The 22265-nt window shown below is 43.4% G+C and overlaps 1 protein-coding gene across 3 annotated transcripts in view; it reads right to left on the reverse strand.

Annotated features, from left to right (window-relative positions):
- Positions 1-14793: 14793 nt before the first annotated feature.
- Positions 14794-22265, reverse strand: part of MYO1B (myosin IB) — a 235345-nt gene continuing 227873 nt past the window's right edge. For all 3 annotated transcript variants that reach the window (XM_063430177.1, XM_063430176.1, XM_063430175.1), the window contains 4 exons: positions 21897-22029; positions 18808-18960; positions 16642-16769; positions 14794-15480 (listed from right to left, as the gene is read on the reverse strand). In XM_063430177.1, the coding sequence (XP_063286247.1) occupies positions 15357-15480; positions 16642-16769; positions 18808-18960; positions 21897-22029 (538 nt within the window). In that variant the 3' untranslated portion in view covers positions 14794-15356. The remainder of the gene's footprint in view (positions 15481-16641; positions 16770-18807; positions 18961-21896; positions 22030-22265) is intronic.

The following is a 22265-nucleotide window of genomic DNA, read 5'->3' on the forward strand; positions in this document are numbered from 1 at the left end:
ATCCGTCTATCACAATTCTACTGTGAATACTGAAAAGGACAGGTCTCCTATATGGCACTGTAGCTTCACAAAATAGTGCCAAAGACATACAATGGGGGTACCGTTGTACTCAGCAGAAGTAACTGAACACATAATAAAACTTTGTACAGGAATAGCACACACCAACTTTACAAAATACACATGAGAAGTTCTTTGTTATAAGTTTGTGTGCGAAAACCCCCAAAAAACACAATTTTACTCCAATATTTAGCAGAGGTTGGCGGTAAAATGGCTACGTAGAAAGTGTCAAAACAACCTTAGGTAAATAGCCTGTGGTGTCTACTTTATATAAATATATACTTTTGTGTGGCAATTTTGTTTTCTTTTATGGCTATTAAGCTTACAAGACAAACATACCAAATTCTAAAATCGCTCCACATTAAAAGTTTATTTTACTCCTTGTGCTTTGTGACCTGTAACTACCAAAAAAAAACTTAAAATCCCAGACACATTATATATTCTGTAAATCAGAACAACTAAATTAATTTATTTTTAATTACTTTCCTTAACCTGCACTAATTAGGCACACATTATTATTGCAAAAACTGTAAAAAAATCATCATTTTTCATTTTTTTTGCATTTTTCTGTATTTCTTTTATAATAAATAAGCATGTATATATATATATATATATATATATATATATATATGTTACATCAAATGAAAGCCCTTTCTGTCCTTTAAAAAACGGTATATAATATGCGTCGGTGCAATAAATTAGTCAAATGCAAATTGCAGTTGAACACAAACAACAAAAAATGCAAAAAATGACGTTGTCATAAAGTGAAAGACAAGCTTCCGAAGCTCTGTCCTTAAGGGGTTAAAGAACAAGCCCTAGAATTAAAAAACAAATTCAACAACAAAAATTACTCTTTGGAAAATCTCAACAATACTCTAGGGACCATCGCAAAAAAAGACAGGACAGATCTTTTAAAATATAAAAATGGAGACCAAAAAAAAAAAAAGATTCTCACTTTATGCCGATTACCGTATATACTCGAATATAAGCCGAGTATCTAATTTTACCACAAAAAAATGGGAAAACGTATTGACTCGACTATAAGCCTAGGGTGGGAAATGCAGCAGCTACTAGTAAATTTCGAAATAAAATTAGATCCCAATAAAATTACATTAATTGAATATTTATTTACAGCGTGTGTATATAATGCAGTGTGTGTGTGTGTGTGTGTGTGCGTATATAATAAATGCAGTGTTTGTGTGTAGTGTGTGTATATAATGAATGCAGAATGTGTGTTTGTGTGAATGCAGGGTGTTTGTATGAATGCAGTGTGTGTATATGATGCAGAGTGTGTGTGTATATGATGCAGAGTGTGTGTGTTTGTGTAGAGTGTGTAAACTGGGTGGGGGGAGGGCATTTTTATTATTTAAATATTTGTATTATTTTATTTTAATATTTTAATTATTTTTTATTGAATTGTTTAATTTTATTTGTTAGCACCCCCTCCCTGCTTGTTACCTGGCATGGTAATCCCTGGTGGTCCAGTGGCATGGGCTGTGCAGTGGGGGAGCCGGCAGCAAGCGTTTACTTACCTTTGCAGCAGCTCAGTTCATCTCCCAGTGTAAATCTTGCGGTCTGCGTGCCGCGCGGAGTGTTGCCACGGTAACCCGTGGCAACGCTCTGACGGACGCGGGTGTCTCGAGATTTACACTGAAAGCTGAATGGAGCTGCTGCAAAGGTAAGTAAACGCTTGCTGCCAGCTCCCAACAGGACCGCCGGGCTTGCAAGCCCGGCAGTCCTGGTCTGTATTATGGCAATGTAAGTTGCCATAATACAGACACTGACTCGAGTATAAGCCGAGGGGGGGGGGGGGGGGGGGGGGCTTTTCAGCACAAAAAATGTGCAGAAAAACTGTGCTTATACTCTAGTAAATACTGTATATTTAATTTTAACAATAAAAGTAACCTGGTCAAAATTTGTTTTAAAAAACACTGGCACGGGGGCGTGGCTCGGCTGAGCATGAAGTAGGACGCAGACACACTGAGCTCCTAGGCCCCAACCCGCCGAAGCACATAAAATAAGCCTTTTCTCCCCCCACACAGATGGGGAAAACTAAGCGAGGTGCCACCCCCGGCCCAGCGAACCCCTCTTCGGGACCTCTCGCAGGTCCGATGGACGAATACCTGTCCACGCCGATACCGCTGACGGTAACACGCGGCCCCGGCAAGATGGCGCGCCGCTTCCCCAGGCACAAGCAGCTACGCGGGCTCTACACGCGGATCCCCGACTCGAGGATCTCCCGAGGATGCCCTTGCACGGCTTTCCACTGATCTAGCCGAGATAGCTGCTAACATGCTGACACGCAGGGACAAAACGGAACTCGTGGCGGAGCTCCGAACCGCCATCCGGGAAGAAGTCATGGCAGTCAGGCAGGACCTCACACAGCTGGAACAACGAGTAGACGCCCTGGAGGTGCACCAACTACAAGCCACGCAGCACCAGCGGACAGCGGAACTGGCAGCCACGAGACAGGGCAACATATTACTGGATCTGAGGCGCCAGGTGGAGGACCTGGAGAACAGAAGCCGCCGCTGCAATATTCGGGTCAGGGGAGTTCCGGAGTCAGATGGTGAGGCACCCGGGGAACTGCTGGAGGGCCTGTTTGCCCAAATCCTTGGCACCGAAGCACCGCCGGACTTTGGCATTGAAAGGGCCCACCGAGCACTCAGAGCTCCACGCCCGGATGGTCAGCCTCGAGACCTGGTTTGCTGTCTCCGGTCATTCCAGCTAAAGGAGACTATCATGAGAGTGGCATGGACGCAACGCTCACTCCGATATTTGGACTCACAAATAGCACTGTACCACGACTTATCCACTCTCACCCTGGACGCTAGGCGAGCCCTGAAGCCAATAACCTCCATACTGCAAGAGAAGAGGATCCCATATAAGTGGGGATTCCCGTTCAGCCTGCAGGCCAGGGTAGGGAACCGCTGGCATGTCCTAAAGTGGCCGAATGAGATCCCGCGTTTCCTGCGGGCTCTGGACCTGCCTGACATACCCGTGCCAAACTGGATCCTGGACTACCCACCAGCTAGACCCACAGGCCCGATTACACCGGCAGACATCCTCCGAGAAGGGGCAACTTCGAGGCCGATTCAACGCAGAGGCGGCCCTGTGACATCGGAAGAGTAAATGGAGCAAGACCCCCCCCCCCCGGGGACGCAGGAACCCCGCAATGCTGACCCTCCACTTTTAACGCCTTACCGACTGAACAGTATGAATGACCCAGGCGACCCCCCTCCCCCATGAAACCGAAGGACACATGGCGGCCAAGGGACGCAGAGTCAATCCCGCCAGGGTATGTACCATCCCCCCACCCCATCAAGCCATTGCTTCCCCACAGTCCCGAGGGTTCTCCACACTGGCATAGAGATTGGAGTGTCCCACCTGGGGTAAAAGAGCCACCATGGAAATAGCACGGGGACCAGGGGGGGTGGGAAGCAGTAGGGAGGGGGTTTTTTGGGAGGGCAGGGCACGCACCCATCCCGCCCCTGATGCCCGACCTGGACTCTGCCGCCGGACAACAGTCTGCGGCGGCTGGGCTGGGAATGGAGCGGGGTGACTGCGTTCCCGGGGGGCTCACGGAATGACACTGTATAATATGTTCCAGTTTTGTTAACGCTGCACCGGGTGGGAATTGGTTATTGGTTGTGTTTTCATTTTACCTAGCAATGTATGTTAAGGGCCTAATGCATGGGACACCACATGGAGGGAGACGGAGGGAGTTATGACCACCCCATTGGCTATGCTTTCACACGGGCCACCGGAAGGGAGGGAGCTGGAGGGTGGACCGCCTCTCTATCAGCTGACTGAAGGCCTAGACAGATAACGCGACTACAGAGAACTAGGCCAGATGGGAGGGAGAACCCCACAAAAGAGATGACTACTGACTTTGGCACACTGCATGAGAGGAGTCTGGGATGGGCGACTATACCTCACGCGACCCGAGACGGAATAGCTCACGGAGAATTTACCCTACAGCCGCTACTACCGGCGGGGAGGGAGCCGATGGAGGCTGCTAACTACACAACCTACATAGAGGGACGACATATCCCGTAGGGAGCCTTCCACACACCCCACGCAACTGACCTACTTTGTAAATACCGGCCAGAGTTCGGAGAGGCGACCAAAATCCACTCGCAACGGGGACAAACCACAAGAATGCCGGAGGGAATTCTGGAAGCTTTCAGGGAGTACTACAAAGACCTTTACCATCAGTCCCAGGTTCGAACTGGGGACGTGGCACGATTACACCACCGGAGGGTTATGGTCTACTCATCGCAAACCGTCACACGTAAACTCACGCCGGACCTCGCAGAGGAGCTGGATGGGCCCCTAACTCTGGAAGAACTCACGGCAGCCCTGAAACACTCAAAACCGCACCGAGCGCCGGGCCCAGACGGCCTCCCTTTGACATACCTGCGGACATTTCAGGAGGTGCTTTTACCTAGGCTTCTGGCTAGCCTTAATGCCATACGAGACGGCGGTGCCTTCCCCTCAGACACTCTGGCGGCGACGATTACTGTGATCCCCTCACTTTGCTCCAGCTACAGGCCGATCTCGCTGCTAAATGCCGACCTGAAGCTGTTCACCAAGGCTCTCTCCTTGAGGATGTCCCGGATCCTGCCAGATCTGATCCACCCGGATCAGGTCGGCTTCATACCAGGGCGGGAAGCTAGAGATGATACTATCCGCGCACTAAACATTATCCACTACGCGAGATCCAAAGACCGGGACACTGTCCTTCTCTCGACGGACGCCGAAAAGGCGTTTGATCGGGTAGACTGGACATATTTAAATGAAACACTACTACATTTCGGCTTTGGGACGCACATGCGCACCTGGATCTCCGCCCTGTACTCGACTCCGACCGCTAGGATACGTGTGAACGGTGCCCTGACACAACCGTTCCCCATACGTAACGGGACCCGCCAGAGATGTCCCCTGTCCCCCCTCCTGTTTGCCCTCTCCCTGGAGCCATTCCTGGAGGCGGTCAGACGGGATGGGGGCATAACGGGGGTTCGCATGGGTAAGGTGGAACACAGAGTGGCGGCATATGCCGACGATATGCTGTTCTTCCTGGAACAACCACTGATCTCCGTACCCAATCTACTACAGGCCTTCCGCAGGCTTGGACAGGTGTCCAATCTGAAACTCAACCTAGATAAGTCGGAAGCAATGCCAATAATGCGGAACGAGGAAGACGTCCGCAGACTTAGTGCCCAATTCTCCTTTTCCTGGTGTGCTGTAAAACTGCGCTACCTAGGCACCTGGCTACCGAAAAATCTATCGCAGGTCTACCAGCTGAACTTCCTCCCCCTCCTCAAGTGCATAAAGCAAGACCTTCAGAGATGGACTACGAGCTATATCACCTGGTTTGGCCGTATTAACGCGGTCAAAATGAATGTGATGCCACGGCTGCTATACCTCTTCGCCACTCTGCCGATATCCATACCACACTCGTTCTTCAAGGAAGCGGACTCAGCCATTCGCGGGTTCGTCTGGAACCACAGAGCCTCACGCATACGGAGGTCAGTCATGGAGCGACCTAAGTTGGCAGGTGGGCTAGGTCTACCGTCGGCTCTCACATACTACCAAGCCACACATCTACATAGAATAGTGGACTGGCATGTTAGTGCAAGTCCGAAACACTGGGTGGCCATGGAACTCCAGACTGTGGCTGGGACGTGCCACCTTCCCGGAGCTACGCACAGACAACCCCATGATTGATGCGACCCTCAAGACCTGGTGCAAAACCCACCACACTCAGCAATTAACAACCTCACCAAACCCACTGACCCCCATCACCCATAACCCAGACTTGGCGGGGGGTTTACCCCCAGCGGCATTCCAGAGCTTCCAGCAACCGGATTGGATTTACGTAGGTCGGTGGTGCTCCGGGAGAACACTTAGACCTTTGCCCGACTTACTGGGAAAAACACGACCCACACAGCTAGACAAGTTCCGCTGTCACCAGGTGCGGACGTATGTTGCTAGACTGGCGGGTCAAAACCATCTCCACAGACAACTCACAAGCTTTGAGCGGCTATGCACAAACCGAACGCACATAGATCATGGGGTTTCACTCCTTTACGGGACTCTTCGGGGGACCATAGACAACAGCCCCGTAGGTTACAGAGGCAAATGGGAACGGGAAACCAGTACGCAACTCACAGAACAAGAATGGGACAAGATAATACTACTCACCCATAAATGTTCCATCAGTTCGAAGTTACAGGAGACCGGCTATAAACTGCTGTCCCATTGGTACCGCACGCCCGATATCCTGAGACACTTCGATGGCAACAATACAGGCTCTTGCTGGAGATGCAACTCGGCCTTGGGGACTAACTTGCACGTCTGGTGGTCATGCCCCCGAATATCGCCATACTGGCTGCAGATAAACTCGAAAATCAAGGAAATCACTGGAAGCGACCTTCCCCTACTACCCATGACGATGCTCCTACACCACACATCTGTCCCCATACAGAAATATAAACACTCACTGACTATCCATATGCTGAATGCCGCAAAAGCGCTGATTCCCTTGCACTGGAACAAGGCATCAATACCTACCTTCAGCCAATAGGTTGATAAAGTAGAAGCAATTTATGACATGGAGATACTGACGGCTTCCCTGCAGGGATGCTCGGACAAATGCGCCCTTCAGTGGTACCCGTGGAGGCATTACATTTCTACGGGAAGAGCATAGGACTGTAGGGGCGCGCCGGGATCGGAGAGCTGGGTCCAGTAAGAGCAGAAGTGTGGCCGCAACCGTGCGCTGATGGAACACGAGACAAGCACTTGCCCGGGGGGACCTCGCCTGGGCAGCAGGCCCAAGGCCACTCCGATACCTACCCTGCCCTTTCCCCCCACCTACCCTCTACCCCTCTACAACCACCTCCTACTTGACACCCCCCTCACCCTGACATACCAGACGAGTGACGGAACGACCCTGTCCGGTTGGGGACCGACCAGGGTGATGGACACGGCTGTAGCAGGGCACATCAAAGTTACTACCTCCCACTGATAGGACCGGTCCTGAAATTTGATGTACGGATAGGCTCAAAAGGCCCCACAGGGGAGGGAGGTCGAGACACGGCCCTGACAGACATCAGGCTATCCCACATAGATGCCGGACACGGATAAACCAGGTGACAAACTACCCAGGCTGAGGTGGGAACTACACTAATGACTAAAGGGAGGGAGACTGAGTAGACCACAGGATATTAATCTTGGGCGCTTGTCTACACGAATGAACAAGCCACTACCAGAGCTAAGCCATAGGCTACTATATGAGAGACCTACCTTAAAACTACGCCACATACACTCACTAAAACATCTGCATTGGAACATACATATTTCTCCGGTTTTCTCTTTTGAGCTCTCACACAAAGCCTGACAATTGAGAAAGTTGGTCGAAACCAGGTTTCGGCATTTGTACACCAATGTTCCTCGTACTTGCCTGTCAGGGCTCGACCTACCCCCGAACACGACTTTCTATGTAAACTTTAACGCCACTAGACTTACTCCTCTAATGTGTATTGTTTGCCAATCTCATGTTCAATTGTTAACCACTTTAACCATTGTACAGAATATGCAAAGTATATACTGTTTCTCTTTTGTTACCCCTGAAAACTTAATAAAAATTGATTGACAAAAAAAAAAAACACTGGCACATATTAAAACAGGACAAAGGTTAAAAAGATTTTATTCGAGAGACCAAATGTTTTTAGAGGTGTCCCAAATTTTAGAACAATCCTATCTAAGAATGATACAAAAGAAACAGGTCAACAATAACTCATCCTTTTTATCCAGATCAAAAGTTTTTTTGTTTTTTGTTTTATGTAATCAATGTATTGTATGTAAAAGATGAGAGTTGTCATTATTGGTACATTTTCAATCTGGACAGAGGTGGGAAATGGTGTCCCTCAGGGTTCTGTTCTGGAACCACTTCTATTTAACATGTTTATAAATAATCTTGAAAAAAGCATTGAAAGTCATGTTTCAGTGTTTGCAGATTACACACAACTCTGTAAAGCAATACAATGTGAGCAAGTTATTACTTTGCTGCAGAGGGATTTAGATATAGACTGGGGGACTGGGCTCTCAAATGGCAGATTAAATCTAATGTAGAAAAATGCAAAGTTATGCACTTTGGTGTAAAGATTGCACAAGCAACTTATACCCTTAACGGAAGAGAATTAGGGATAACAACACTCAAGAAGGACTTGGGAATTGTTATAGACAACAAACTATGCAACAATGTGCAATGTTAATCAGCAGTGGCTAAGGCCAGTTAGGTATTGTCATGCATGAAAAAGGGCATTCATTCTCGGGATAAGAATATAATTTTGCCTCTTTATAAATCACTGGCAAGACCACATATTGAATATGCTCTGCAATTTTGGGCACCTGTTCTAAAGACGGATATTATGGCACTAGAAAAAGTGCAGAGGCGGGCTACAAAATTAATAAAAGGAATGGAACATATCAGCTACGAAGAAAGGTTAACAAATTTAAACCTATTTAGTTTAGAAAAACATCGCCTGAGACGGGATATGATAACATTATACAAATATATTCGGGGCCAATACAAACCATTGTGTGGAAATCTATTCACAAACCGGACTTTACATAGGACACTAGGTCATGCGTTTAGACTGGAAGAAAGAAGATTTCATCTAAGGCAAAGGAAAGTTTTTTTTTTTACTGTAAGAACAATAGGGTGTAGAATTCTCAGCCTGAAGAAGTGGTTCTATCAGAGTCCATACAGATGTTCAAACAGTTACTAGATGCATACTTGCAAAAACAGAATATTCAAGGATATAATCTTTCAATGTAGGGTAATAACTGCTTGATCCAAGGATAAATCTGACTGCCGTTCTGGGGTCAAGAAGGAATTTTTTCCCTAGCTCGCTGCAAAATTGGAAGTGCTTCAAACTTTTTTTTTTTGCCTTCTTTTGGATCAACAGCAAAAAACAAATGGCAATAGCTATGGAATATGGCAACTTTTTCGCACAATGAGCTTCAGCACTCTGTGATTTTACATGGTCTTCCACTTGCTGGGGGTGTTGCTGCTGTTCTTAAGTGCTTCCACTTTCCCATAATACCACTAACAGTTGACCGTGGAATATCTAGCAGTGATGAGGTTCCACAAACTGACTGGTTGCAAAGGTGGCATCTTATCACAGTACCACACGTTAATTCACCGAGTGCTTCAGAACGATCTAACCAGGGAAAACCTAAGATTATGGGTTGTACGTGAAATGGGAAACAAAATGAAAAGAGATACCCACCTTGTGGCCAGAACCTATACAAAAGCTTTGATAGGTGGGTGATTACGGACATATAGAGTGCTTAAATGTTAACACAAAATTATATATTTTTTTATATTAAATAATCCCTATGGAAATGAATTTATCCTAATAAATATAGTATTAAAGGACCACTCTAGTGCCAGGAAAGCATACTCGTTTTCCTGGCACTAGAGTGCCCTGAGGGTGCCCCCACCCTCAGGTACCCCCTCCCGCCCGGCTCTGGAAAGGGGAAAAGGGGTAAAACTTACCTTTTTCCAGCGCTGGGCGGAGAGCTCTCCTCCTCCTCTCCGCCTCCGTTCCTCCCCGTCGGCTGAATGCGCACGCGCGGCAAGAGCTGCGCGCGCATTCAGCCGGTCGCATAGGAAAGCATTCATAATGCTTTCCTATGGACGCTTGCGTGCTCTCACTGTGATTTTCACAGTGAGAATCACGCAAGCGCCTCTAGCGGCTGTCAGTGAGACAGCCACTAGAGGAAAAAGGGGAAGGCTTAACTAATTGATAAACATAGCAGTTTCTCTGAAACTGCTATGTTTATAAAAAAATTAGTTAACCCTAGCTGGACCTGGCACCCATACCACTTCATTAAGCTGAAGTGGTCTGGGTGCCTAGAGTGGTCCTTTAAGTAGGCATATTTATTTCCACTCTTGCACCCCAGTGAGTAGAATTAAAGAATAGTGATGTGCTCAGCTCACCAGAAACTAGACGTGGAGCTCCTGACACCACTTTAATGGAATTGTAATACCAAGCAACCTAGAACCACATATATCAGATATGTAGTATAAATGGAGCATACTCACATGGTTGATAGACTAAAATAAGATGAAAGAAATAAGTACCCATGGCCCAACAGTGATACATAGTACAAATATGTGTACAAACATGGAAAATAGACATAATGTATCAAACCCTGCAAACCGTACAACCAGCCCTGCCTCCTATGAACTACTGTGAAGCATGAAAAAAAAACAATGCAGCAGTCCTGCCTTATGACATATGCAACAAGTAGCCTCTTCTGAAAGCCCTGCATGCAGCCGTTTCCCACACTTTCATGAACATAATATATACTCATACCTCCCAACTTTGCACCACCTGGAATCGGGACAGGCCTTCCTAAATGGGCACACCCGCCCAGAAAGTAGCTAGGCAGGTGCATAGCATGAGTAATGATGAGCTTGTGCTGTGCTGCCCAAAATAAGGACACTAGGGAACTAGTTGAAGACAGGGCCTCAAAATCAGGACTGTCCCAGCCAAAAGCTGGACAGTAGGGAGGCATGAATACTCATTGTCATCTGGCATCCTGGTCAGCATCAGAATCTGCAGTCCACTGGGAAGTATCCCAGTGGGCCAGTCAGTGGTGTATCCAGGTTTTGTGCTGCCCTAGGCAGGACAAAACTCAGGTGCCTCCCCCACCCACGCGCCACCCCCACCCTAAATACACACACACACACACACACATTCACTGACAGATACGCATACACTCACTAACAGACACACACTCACTCACTAGCAGACACAAACTAGCACACACACACTAACAGACACACACACACTAACACACACACACCCACATTAAGACATTTAAAATGTATTTAAACACCCCCCCAGCCTCCTTACCTTTGGGAATGCTGGGGGGGGGAGGGGTCTCTTCCTCCCTGGTGGTCCAGTGGCTGCTGGGCTAACAGCGCGGGCGGGCGGCACTGGCGGGCGGCTGGCGAGGGAGCACTTCCTCTGAGCTGTCTGCTCAGCTCCCTCGCGTGCCGCAGAGTGAGGCTGGGAGGCGGAGCCGGAATATGACGTCATATTCCGGTTACCAGCCTCACTCTGCGGTGTGTGAGGGAGCTGAGCAGACAGCTCAGAGGAAGTGCTCCCTCGCCAGCCGCCCGCAAGCGCCGCCCGACAGCCCAGCATGTCTGTTAGCCGCAAGGCTAACAAGACATTTGCCTTGGGCATTTAGGGGCGGCTTTTTTTGCCGGCCCCTGGAAAATGCCGCCCAAGGCAAATGCCTTGTTTGCCTCGCGACTAATACGCCCCTGGGGCCAGTACAAGCCTAAAGAACATTGATATTGTGCACCTCCAGCCCCTGTGCTAACACACAAGTGCAACAAAAAACCCTGCACAATTCATGCATGCTTCCTAAATTCTCCTGTACTGTGCAGAAAATACATTTTATTTTAATTTTCAGAATTAAGAATGGTTTGAGTCTGTAGCACACCGCATACCAATAGGTCCTCCAGGGTTGAGACGATGCATTCCTTGCCAGCCCTCCCATGCAGTGGTGGAACGAATGTAGAGAGGGCCCTAGTGCAAGAATAGTTTTGTGGCCCCCCCTCTTCCACAACGGTGGGCAAAAGTTCACCATCTGTTTAACTATGCCAGCTGGCAGGGATGTATTTGTCAGTATTATTTGAATTTAAGCATGTTTTTCTATAGAGTATTGTACAAGTAGGAGTGTATTTGTATGTACCAATGCCATTGGAATGCAGTGGTGAACTTGTGTGTAGAGTTGTATGTAGGGGTGAGTTGTGTGTAGTGTTGTCTTTTACATGCATGTGTGCTTTTGTGTGCAGTGTTGGTGTTTGAATGAAAGGGATTTTATATAAATTTTGCTTTTTTATACAGGGGTGTGATTGTATGTAATGTTTGTGTTCGATTGCAGGGATGTGTTTGCATGTTGTTGGTGCTTCAGTGCACATAAACATACATACATACACATGCACATTAACACTATGACAATAACCCTGACACATACACACAAACTTTAATACAGACACACATTGACACAGATACACACACCGACACATACACTAAACATTTACACACAAATACACCGACACCCATACACTTGACACAGATATACTCACTGACATACACACACCTTAACTGATACACATGCAAACACATACACATACACTTGACACACACACCTTACCAGATACATACACAAAGTGACACACACAGATTTCATACTTTTTATATTTGCAACCACTCTCCTTTTAACATATCTTTTGTGTACAGGAGGGTAGCTTCCTTGAGATCCTACTGATGCTGGCTGAGGCTGATGGGAGTCAGGGGTTGGACCTGCGTCTCACCTTGCTCCTCCTCACTCCTGTGCCTCCTCTCCCTCCCATGCAGCTCCCTCTGATTGTGGGAGTTAATGACCTGCTGTCACCTCCTCCCAGCATCGCTGAATACTACCCACTACCCATAGGGTGACCCCAAGTGCATGGGACAACCGATGGGTATTGGGCACCCTAAGCGTAGGGGGCCAACGTGCAGTCCCACCACTGCTCCCATGAATTTCTTATTAATGTCCTTAAAGCTAGGGTTCCTGTATCAAATGTGTTTCAGTCAGTGACATAATGGAAAATTGCTAATTTTATATTTTCACTCAGAATCAGTACTACATGGGTTGTTTTGATTTGCCGTTAAACTTCGGCATATACATTTTTTATATGAAAACATGAGCATAATATCAATTTGCTAGTTAAACTCATGCAATTAAATTAACAGACTCATTCTCTCTTAGCTAAAGGTACACTGTTAAAGGGAAAGATATCTGGCGCTTGTTTGGTTTGGGAAGTCCAAGCTGCCACACGCATATCAGAGTCTTTCTTCTGGCCATAGATGGATATAGGAAAAGGAACGCAGGAAAGCAGCACCTTCAAAAATATCCTCCCTTCCAAGAAGTAGAGTTCCTCATGTGTCACAATGTAGGTTGAAGGCAAAAAATGATTTATTGGAGATCAAAAAAGGACAATAATTTTTTTGCCTTTACCCTACATTGTGACGCCTGTGGAACTCTTCTTGTGGTTCCTGGTAGGCTGCAGATTTCCCCCCCTTCCCCCCGTCCCCCTCCACAGAGCTCCTACGTAAACTTACTTGTGTGTATCACTCATTTGACTTTATCCTCAATCCCAGATAACAGTGGGGCAGAATGGAAAATAAGAGGACAAAAAAGAAATTAGTGTCGTATTTAAGATGTTGGTGATGATAGAGCAAGAGAAAATGCACTTACAATTATCTGGAGCTTTTAATAAGCTCCAGATATATGGGCCTGGATGGTACAATCCTGGTCTATGGATTTGCTGATGGTCCTGGTCCCGTGTTGGGAGATGTCCTTAGGCTAGTGAGCAGTGTTTAGCAATCAGCGGTAATGGGGGTATTCACATTCAGTGTGCCGTATTGTAGCAGAAAAAGTGCACCAGTGCATAAAAAGGAGAATAGAAACAGAAAATAGTGCTCTGTTTTTCTAAAATAATAAAAAAGATAAAAGGAGGCATACTTGCAAAGTAAAGGAGAATTAAGTTTTGCTTAATAAAACAAACTGAAAAGGACTAGAAAATCTGAATAAGGAGAGTGCCAAAATTGAAGAAAGGGATCCCTACCTTTAATTTCCAAAGGAGAAAAACAGGAATTGTAAAGGGAAGGAGAAAGGGGACAGAGGAGTATATATATATATATATATATATATATATCAGCTAAGATAAACAGAGCTACTCAAGTATCTACCAGCAAGTATACAGAGGTCAGGTATATACTGAGGTGGAAGCTACGGAGGTAAAAGATAAGGAGCCTAACCCCAAATATAAAAGGACAAACTGTCCAGCCCACAGACATTGCTCCCGACGACGATGTGTTGACATGCCGAGACGCGCGTCAAGCTATTTATGTTGTTTTCTCACTTGCTACACTTGGTAGAGTGGTTTAGTTAGGCATTAGTGGCTAGTCCACGGTGCCAAGGTGATATAGGGTCAGACACCTTTTGAGTTTTTGGCTTGGGGAATCTGTGTGTGGTTTGGGGTTACCCCAGTAGCTTCCACCTCAGTATATACCTGACCTCTGTATACTTGCTGGTAGATACTTCAGTAGCTCTGTTTATCTTAGCTAACATATTTTTCAAAGTGTTCTAATGTCCAGAAAATTGTAACTGCATTTTCCCTCTCTCATCACCAACATCTCAAATAGTACAGTTTGTTTTTTGTCCTCTTATTTTCCATACTGCTCCACGGTTACCTGGAATTTCCCTGCATTCCTTTTCCAAAATATACACTGTAGTCACCAGAACCACTACAGCTTATTATAGTGATTCTGGTGTCTACACAGCTGAGCCTGCAGGGACCGGCTATAAACACTGCATTTTCAGAGAGTTGTCTGGAGAGGTTATATACCCCCAAAATAAATAGACAGGTAGATAAATTAAAAAAAAAAAATCTTTACGCATTCTGTTCTGTTCTTTCCAGGAAATAATGATTCATTGTGTACATGAAATAATGTGAACTCCAAATTATATGCAGTATTAAATAAATCAGTGTTGGGCTTTTTCCAGGTTTTTTTATTTTTTTTTATTTAATTTTGCATGATCAAGAGGATGAACACAATCTAAGACAAACCTTTGGTAGCAGTACCTGAAAATGCATATTCTACTTATATTTATTGGCATTTAGAAAGCAATCTAGAACTGATGAACACTATGTTCTAGGCACTTTGACAATGTTCTATTAAGCACAGCCTTTTGGGTGGGTTCCTCTTGTTTCATGCATACTGCACCTATTTGTTTATTTTTTACACTGGGTGATAGACATGAGGTTTAAAACACAAGCTTTGGAGAGCTTACTTTGGACATACTGCAATGAGCCAGTAAAATAGAATCTGGTAGATAATGCTTGCGTATGTTATTTGTTACAGGGGTCTGCTGACTTCATCATGTATGGGTACACTGTTCATACAAAACCGCTTTAGCAATATCTTACTTGGGAATAACTGCATGGGATAAAAAACAAAACGCTTCTTAGGAAGGTAAAATATTATAAAAGCTTAAAAATGTTCATAAGATTGTCTGATTGTTTAGGCCAAAAAGGAACATTATAGCCATAGCCGACGAATAATTAAAACAAACCAAAAAAAATGCTGAAACCCCTCCCTTTAAAAATTGCACTGTTAAAAAACGAACAAGTCTTTAAGTAAAGACAGGTGGCACGGTTAGGGCACAGCCACTTCCAAGAGGCGATTATTTTTCCGTTTGCAAGTGGGGATGTTGCCATTTTTCTGGGTCCCTTGGATGAACTTCACACAGACCTTGTCCTGCTTGAATTGTACGAGGAACCTGAGGGAGTAAAACAAATATTTAATTAGCTTACATCGGTAGTAACACAAGATTAGTAGAATGTTTCAGTTCATTGTGGTTCCACTAGGATTTGCCCATGATGTGCTAAACACTGTATAAGCGGCAATCAGAGGGAAGGGAGAGATAAATACAAGCCAGTATAAAACACTGAGTAAGGACAAGCTTGAATTTGACAAGAGGTGCCGGTCTACTAAGGAGTTTCTAAGTAGACTAATTGTGCATTTGTTTAGGTACATTTTGATATTTGTTTTATTTAGCTACATGATAGACTTGTGAAATGCATAGTGAATTCCAATTTGAAGCCAAAAAACCCAAATTGGAAAAATTATCCTAGTCCGATGTGCTTACAGTTCTGCTACTTTTGCCTTAAATATAAAATTCACTTTGAATTCCCAACAATTCTCATATCAGCAATTAGCACCATATGACCTACGTATACAATCAGGGCCGGTGCAAGGATTTCTGCTGCCCTAGGCAAAGATCCATTTTGCTGCCCCCTCATGTCACTCACTCCCTGGCAGACACACACACTCACTCACTGACAGACACAGACACAGACACAGACACACACACTGACATACACAAACTCACACGGACATACACAAACTCACTGACAGACACACACACACTCACTGACAGTCAAACACTCACCTCCCTGGAGTCCAGTGTGGGGCAGCTCCTCACTCCTCCCGCCCGCTGTTTAGTATGTCGGGGCCGAAATAATGTCATATTTCGGCTCCCGGAATCATTGAGGGGACGCAAGGGAGGGGTGAGAGGCTGCAAGAACAGCCTCCCTCGTCGCCTGGCTTCTCCTTCCCCCTCTCCTCTGGAAGGTCACTGGCATTTGTTGCCATCAAGGTATGCAGGTGTCTGCTCTGCCTTAGCTAGCACAGCTTCGGGGGCGCCGTGAGGCGGACACCTCCTGGCCCCCCTGTGACAGGGCTTCTGTCAGAACCCCCCCGCCTTTGGGTGTCTTGAGAATTGCCCAGCGCTGTGGCACCAGACAGGAGCAGGGAGCCCACCAGGAAACATGCCGGCGCATGCCTAGTTCGCCTAACGGTTGAGCCTGGCCTGTATATACTGTATATATTTATGAAGAATTTAGAATCAATGCATTTTTTTTACAATAGCCTAACTTACTCATCTGAAATCTCCATGTAAATTTTTTGCTTTGTTTGCATCAATGTTGTGCGGTAGAGTTTGGTGGCCATTTCTATAAGATGATCACTGCTGAATAGAAAGTCTCCTTTACAAGCTGCTGCGGAGCCCTACAAATAAAACGAGATAAAATAAGTCAGTCAGCAGAAAAAAAGTGCCTTATTTCTGTGAAATTATTTTTAAGTTACCATAAATGCTGCAATAATGATAAGTCAGCTCTGAAGAGAGCTTCTCTGAGGTTTTTGCTTGGTCAGCGTCCGAACAACCTCAGGAATTCCTTAATAATACTTCACTCAATTCAATTTGGCAAACTAATTCTAAATCGGCTATGATATAACAAAACGCAATACAGTAAATTAAAGCAATAGGGGTATATAAAAACAAAAAATAAAATTACCGGGATAAGGACAAATCAAAATCTACTTAATTTGCACATAGAAATGCAAACCATTACAAGACAGGGACATGCAAGTTTTTGTATTTAGCTTCAATGATCACTCAATTGGCAGCAGCAATATTAAAACGCAATGAAGATCTGTTGATAATTACACGTTACACTTTCTTCTCTTGTCTAGTGAGCTCAGAATTACCTTTTGTAAAACAAAACAGATAATACACAGCAGGAATGTTTAGCTCCACTTCTCTAAGGTAACACCTACCAGGTTTGCAGCATGATACTTGCCGTCTTGTGCAAGACTGCATTGTGTTCATTTGTTAGCACACATTCTTTATAAATACTAAAACAATGGCTGGATTATGCCCTCAAGGTGGATTTGGTGCTGTATATGAGTCTGCCCTGACCTTTGTATTCGCAAAACATTATTGCTTAGCAATGCTTACATCATCTCTACATAAAGATTTATTTGGACCATAATGTCTTAATGGCTTATTATCCACCCATCATGTTGAAAAGGTTTTTACATTTGTATTATATATAGCACAGTCTTTTTTTTATTTTTCTTTAAACACACCGTTTTAATAATAATAATAATAATGTATTTTAAATAAAAAGATCAACAGTTACATATTTGAGCTAATTGTTACATTAAAAAATGCAGTATATTTTGTGTAAAGTAACAAATTGGGTGCTTTCACAAATTGTGTTAGAAGTTACAGAAATGTTGCAGTGTATAAAGGGCTTGACAGTCATATCTCTCTTAATGTAAATATGGGAAGAAGCTAATGCCTACTTTATCTTTTAACTTACTTTCTTAATTGCATAATGCCTATTTAGATCACAAAGTAACCTAAAATTTCCATGAGAAATGCCTGGCAACATATCAAGTCAGACCCTCTCAAACAAAATCACCTCTTTGGCCAGAGGGAAATTTTGGGAGATTATTAGCTAGAGAAATTTATTGCCAACATTTAGCCTCACTAATCTCGTGATTTGTGGAGCACAAAACAAGTCAAATGAAAATGTCAAAACACTCCTGTTATAATGTAAAATAAATGTAGAATAATATAGTGAGGCATGAACTATATATCAAAACCACTTCGTTCAACTAATGTTATTTTTGTGCTTGAAGTGTTCCTTTTCAGTCTTTACCATAGGGCTGTATGTTATAGTACATATTTATCGGTGACTGGTCTGCATAAACTTGGGGTATTTATAATAAACATAGAATAAAGACAGAAAATCTAATAAACCAATGAGAATTGATTTTTCAAAAATGCATTTAAGTAAGTCTTCTTGGAGAATAAATTGTTTTTGTTTGTAAACAATGCTACTTTTAGGCTGAAAGACATGTGTCCATCCTTTCACCTGTTTTTTGGTGTTGATCCAAAAGAAAGCAAAAACATTTAAAAAAAAAAAAAATAGTTTTAAGCACTTCCAATTTTGCTACAAACTAGGAAAGAAATTCCTTCTTGACCCCAGAATGGCAGTCAGATTTATCCTTGGATCAATGAGCCATTACCCTATAGTTGAAAATTAAATAATTTAATATCATTTTATTTGCAAGTATGCACGTAGTTGCAGTTTACTCTTCCGAATGTTTCTGTGAAATGCATTTTACTTTATAATTGTTTACCATGTATTAATAGTTTTTTTTTTTTTTAACATTACAAACTTGTTGGCAATGTAAGAATTATCACTGCAACTGTACCTTTTATGAAATGCATATATTAAATTAAGGCTGACCTTACCTCCTTGAGATGAACAGCAAAGAAGCCATCGTTTTGGGAACTCATGCTAACTTTGGTGATATCTCCCAGAGGGACCTCCAGCTTGATTTGGCCTGACTTCTGGTCAGCAATAATGGCATTACTCTTTGTCAGCAAAAAAATCCTTGTTGCCCCCTGGGAATTTGAAGGAATGTTTATCTTGTGATACAGTCAAATATAGCTCTGTTCTCTACACTCATGTGAAGACACTTTGAAAACAAATCTAGTTTGGCCACAACATATTCTTATAGCAACTCAAGTAATCAAATGTCCTAACTAGTATATTTGTATTGTACATTTTAAACTTTAGGAATCTACAATTTATATTCTGAATAGTTTGTCAGTTTATTTGCGGTCAGGTTTTTTTTTTTTTATCTATTTCACAAATACACAAAAACAAACATGGACATGGGACAAAATGCATGGATCATTAAGGGTGCAGATAAGAAATAAATGTATGAAAATAAAAATGTTCAAGGAGGAAGTGGTGAATGCGATTTTTCAGTCAGTGCTGGTTCCCTATTGTGCTGCTGATATCCCACGAAACGATTGCTCACTAGGAGTTTATTGTACACATAATATTTATATTATGAATATATTTTGCAGTAGACGAATAGGTGCATATTTGAGCCATTTTGGTTTGTACAATTCATTATTTCCTCATCGGCAGCATGGACTAAAGGCGTCCAAAAATGCCACACAATTCTGTCCATCCACACCATGAAGTTTTCAGACAAAATTTTGGATCGCTACGCACAAGTCTATTAATTATTAAGCATGATAATAGAAGGATCTGCACAGGTTCCATCAGTGCACCATTCGGGTTCATTCATTATTTTTGAGACCTCGTACATCTTATACAGGATCTGAATGGTATGCACATGCAGTATGTGGACATTATAAAAGAACTGGTACAGTCTGGGTGGAAATGTAACATTCCTGTCATTTGTGATGTCCCATGGTGTTAGCTGAGCATAACAGCATTTGTTGCTTATCACTGAAGCTATAATGAGCTGAGTGAAAGAAGCCTGGGGACAAGGAGTTTATCCTAACAGAACCCATAAAAAGTGCAAAGGTAATTAAGATGCATGGAATGTTCCTTTAAGGTGATGATAGGATCTCAAGCACAACAGAAGTGGAAGACAATTGGTTATTGGGAATGTGTTTTAAAGTATTTATGTACAAAGACAAGCATTTCTAAATGGTCTCTGTTCCATAAAATAAAAAACGGTGTTAAATGTAACTGTTAGTCATTGTGTTGTAGGATTTGCAAAAAAAAAAAAAAGTTTTTTTAAAAAAAAAACAGACAACCCACAAACAAAACAAATGTATGCTAAGTTCTCAAAAGGAAATTCATTAAGTGACTTAACATTTGACACCATTATCTGAAAAGGTCAAACACAACAGGACAATAAAGTATCTAACAATGTCAAGATTCCCTTATATATTACAATTCTATAGCTGTCACGATTAAATTCATTTTCAGTAAACTTTTGTATCTACACCCATTAATGCCTTTTGGATTGTAAATGCATGGAAATTAATGCTATACAAAAAAAAAAAAAAACGGATTATGATCTCACAGACACTTCATTAATGGTGTGTATACATGGTTTAATACCTAGTAACCATCATTATTCTACAAGCTCTAATGTGAAGTCAGAAGGATAAATTACCAATTATCTATGGATTTATATAAAGAATAAAACTCCAAAATTTACAGAATGATTATTGGCTACCTGTACAGTGCTTTCTTCATAACATGATGGTAAATGTGCTGCAGCTTCTAATTGGTTAACTTATAACATTAAATACAGAAATAATTGGCAAAGCTCACTACCTTACCATGTATAGACATTTACACAAAATTAAGCCCTGCACTGAAACCCCCCTTACTCTAGGGTCGCAGCAATGGCTATAGTATTAACCAGACCGAACTAAAGAACAAAAGCAAGAAAAGTTACATGCACTTAGGGATTTTGGAGAGTGCACAGGTAACTTTTCCTGCTTTTGTTACAATGATATGGATATTATGGATATACACACACACACACACACACACACACATACATACACACATACATATGGAAAACGATGAAGAGAGCACACCAGGGGATTTTTTCAATCAAACTTTACGTGTAGTAAATAGGATCAACGTTTTGACCCAGGAGGTCTTTGTCACACACATCCAGGGCCGGATTTTCCTATAGGCTAACTAGGCTTCAGCCTAGGGCCTCAAGATAAAGAGGGGCCTACATTCAAATTGTTAGCAAAATAAAAATTACACTATTCTAAAAACAGTGAACACTAAAACACTGAACCGAAAATAAGGAGAAATTCTACGTATATGATATGACCAGTGGCGTACTAAGGGGGTACAGAGGGGGGTGAGGGGTGGGCGGTCCGCCCCGGGTGCCACTTACTAGGGGGGTGCCCGGGGCAGACTGCAATGCCCCTCCTGCCGCGATCACCGAGACCGGCGGTCTGTAGCTCCGCAATGTGCAGAGCTGCAGACCATGGATCTCGCGTGCACTGCCCAATTAGAGCGTTGCCGCAGGTTACCACGGTAATGCTCTGATTGGGTCTCGCGAGATGAGGGCCACCGGACCACCAGGGCCCCCCCGGACCACCAGGCAGCCCCCACTGGACCACCAGGGATTTAAGGTAATTTTTTTAGTCACCCCCCCCTCTCCTCCTCATCACCCCCCCTCTCAATCACCCCCTTTCTCCTCATCTCGACTTTTTTATTTATTTATTATCCGTGCCACATTTTTTATAAAGGTTAGTACCAATCACAACATGTTTCATTTAACAAATTGATATATATCACAGTAATGATGTATTTTATTGTCTCTCATGTAATTTACAAACTTAAAAATGGGAGGTGAAAGGGCCTCATAAGTGGAATAGCCTAGGGCCTCTTTTCATCTAAATCCGGCCCTGCACACATACATATATATACACACACACACACACACACACCAAAATCCCTATCTTTCTCTACTGGAGAGTAGAAATTAACCATTAACATATCACTAAAAGCATTTAGCAATAAAGTGGATGTACTATACCTTCCCATTGGCTCTGTTTATCTTATTCACAGTGTCAGCAATTATGATCTTTTCTTCTATTGATTCACTTAGCTTCTTATATTTGGGATTCTTGCTTATTTCTAAGTAATCTCCATGGAATGGTTGCCCAACACTAAAATAATAACAGCGTCAATTTTGCCAAAAACAAAACCAAAAAAAAACACATTATTACGGTAATCCCAGAACATTATGCAATAATATGTATTACATGAATTATTTTTGTTTGCATTGTTACAATTTATTACTCTACAATTCCTGCTTACACTGGTCAATGAACCTTAGTGATGTTTGATGAACCGTAAGTCCAATAAGTGGACTTGTCCGTTTTAAAAGGAAAAATAGTCAACA

This window comes from Pelobates fuscus, chromosome 8 (genome assembly GCF_036172605.1).
Source record: "Pelobates fuscus isolate aPelFus1 chromosome 8, aPelFus1.pri, whole genome shotgun sequence".
NCBI classification, from domain to species: domain Eukaryota; kingdom Metazoa; phylum Chordata; class Amphibia; order Anura; family Pelobatidae; genus Pelobates; species Pelobates fuscus.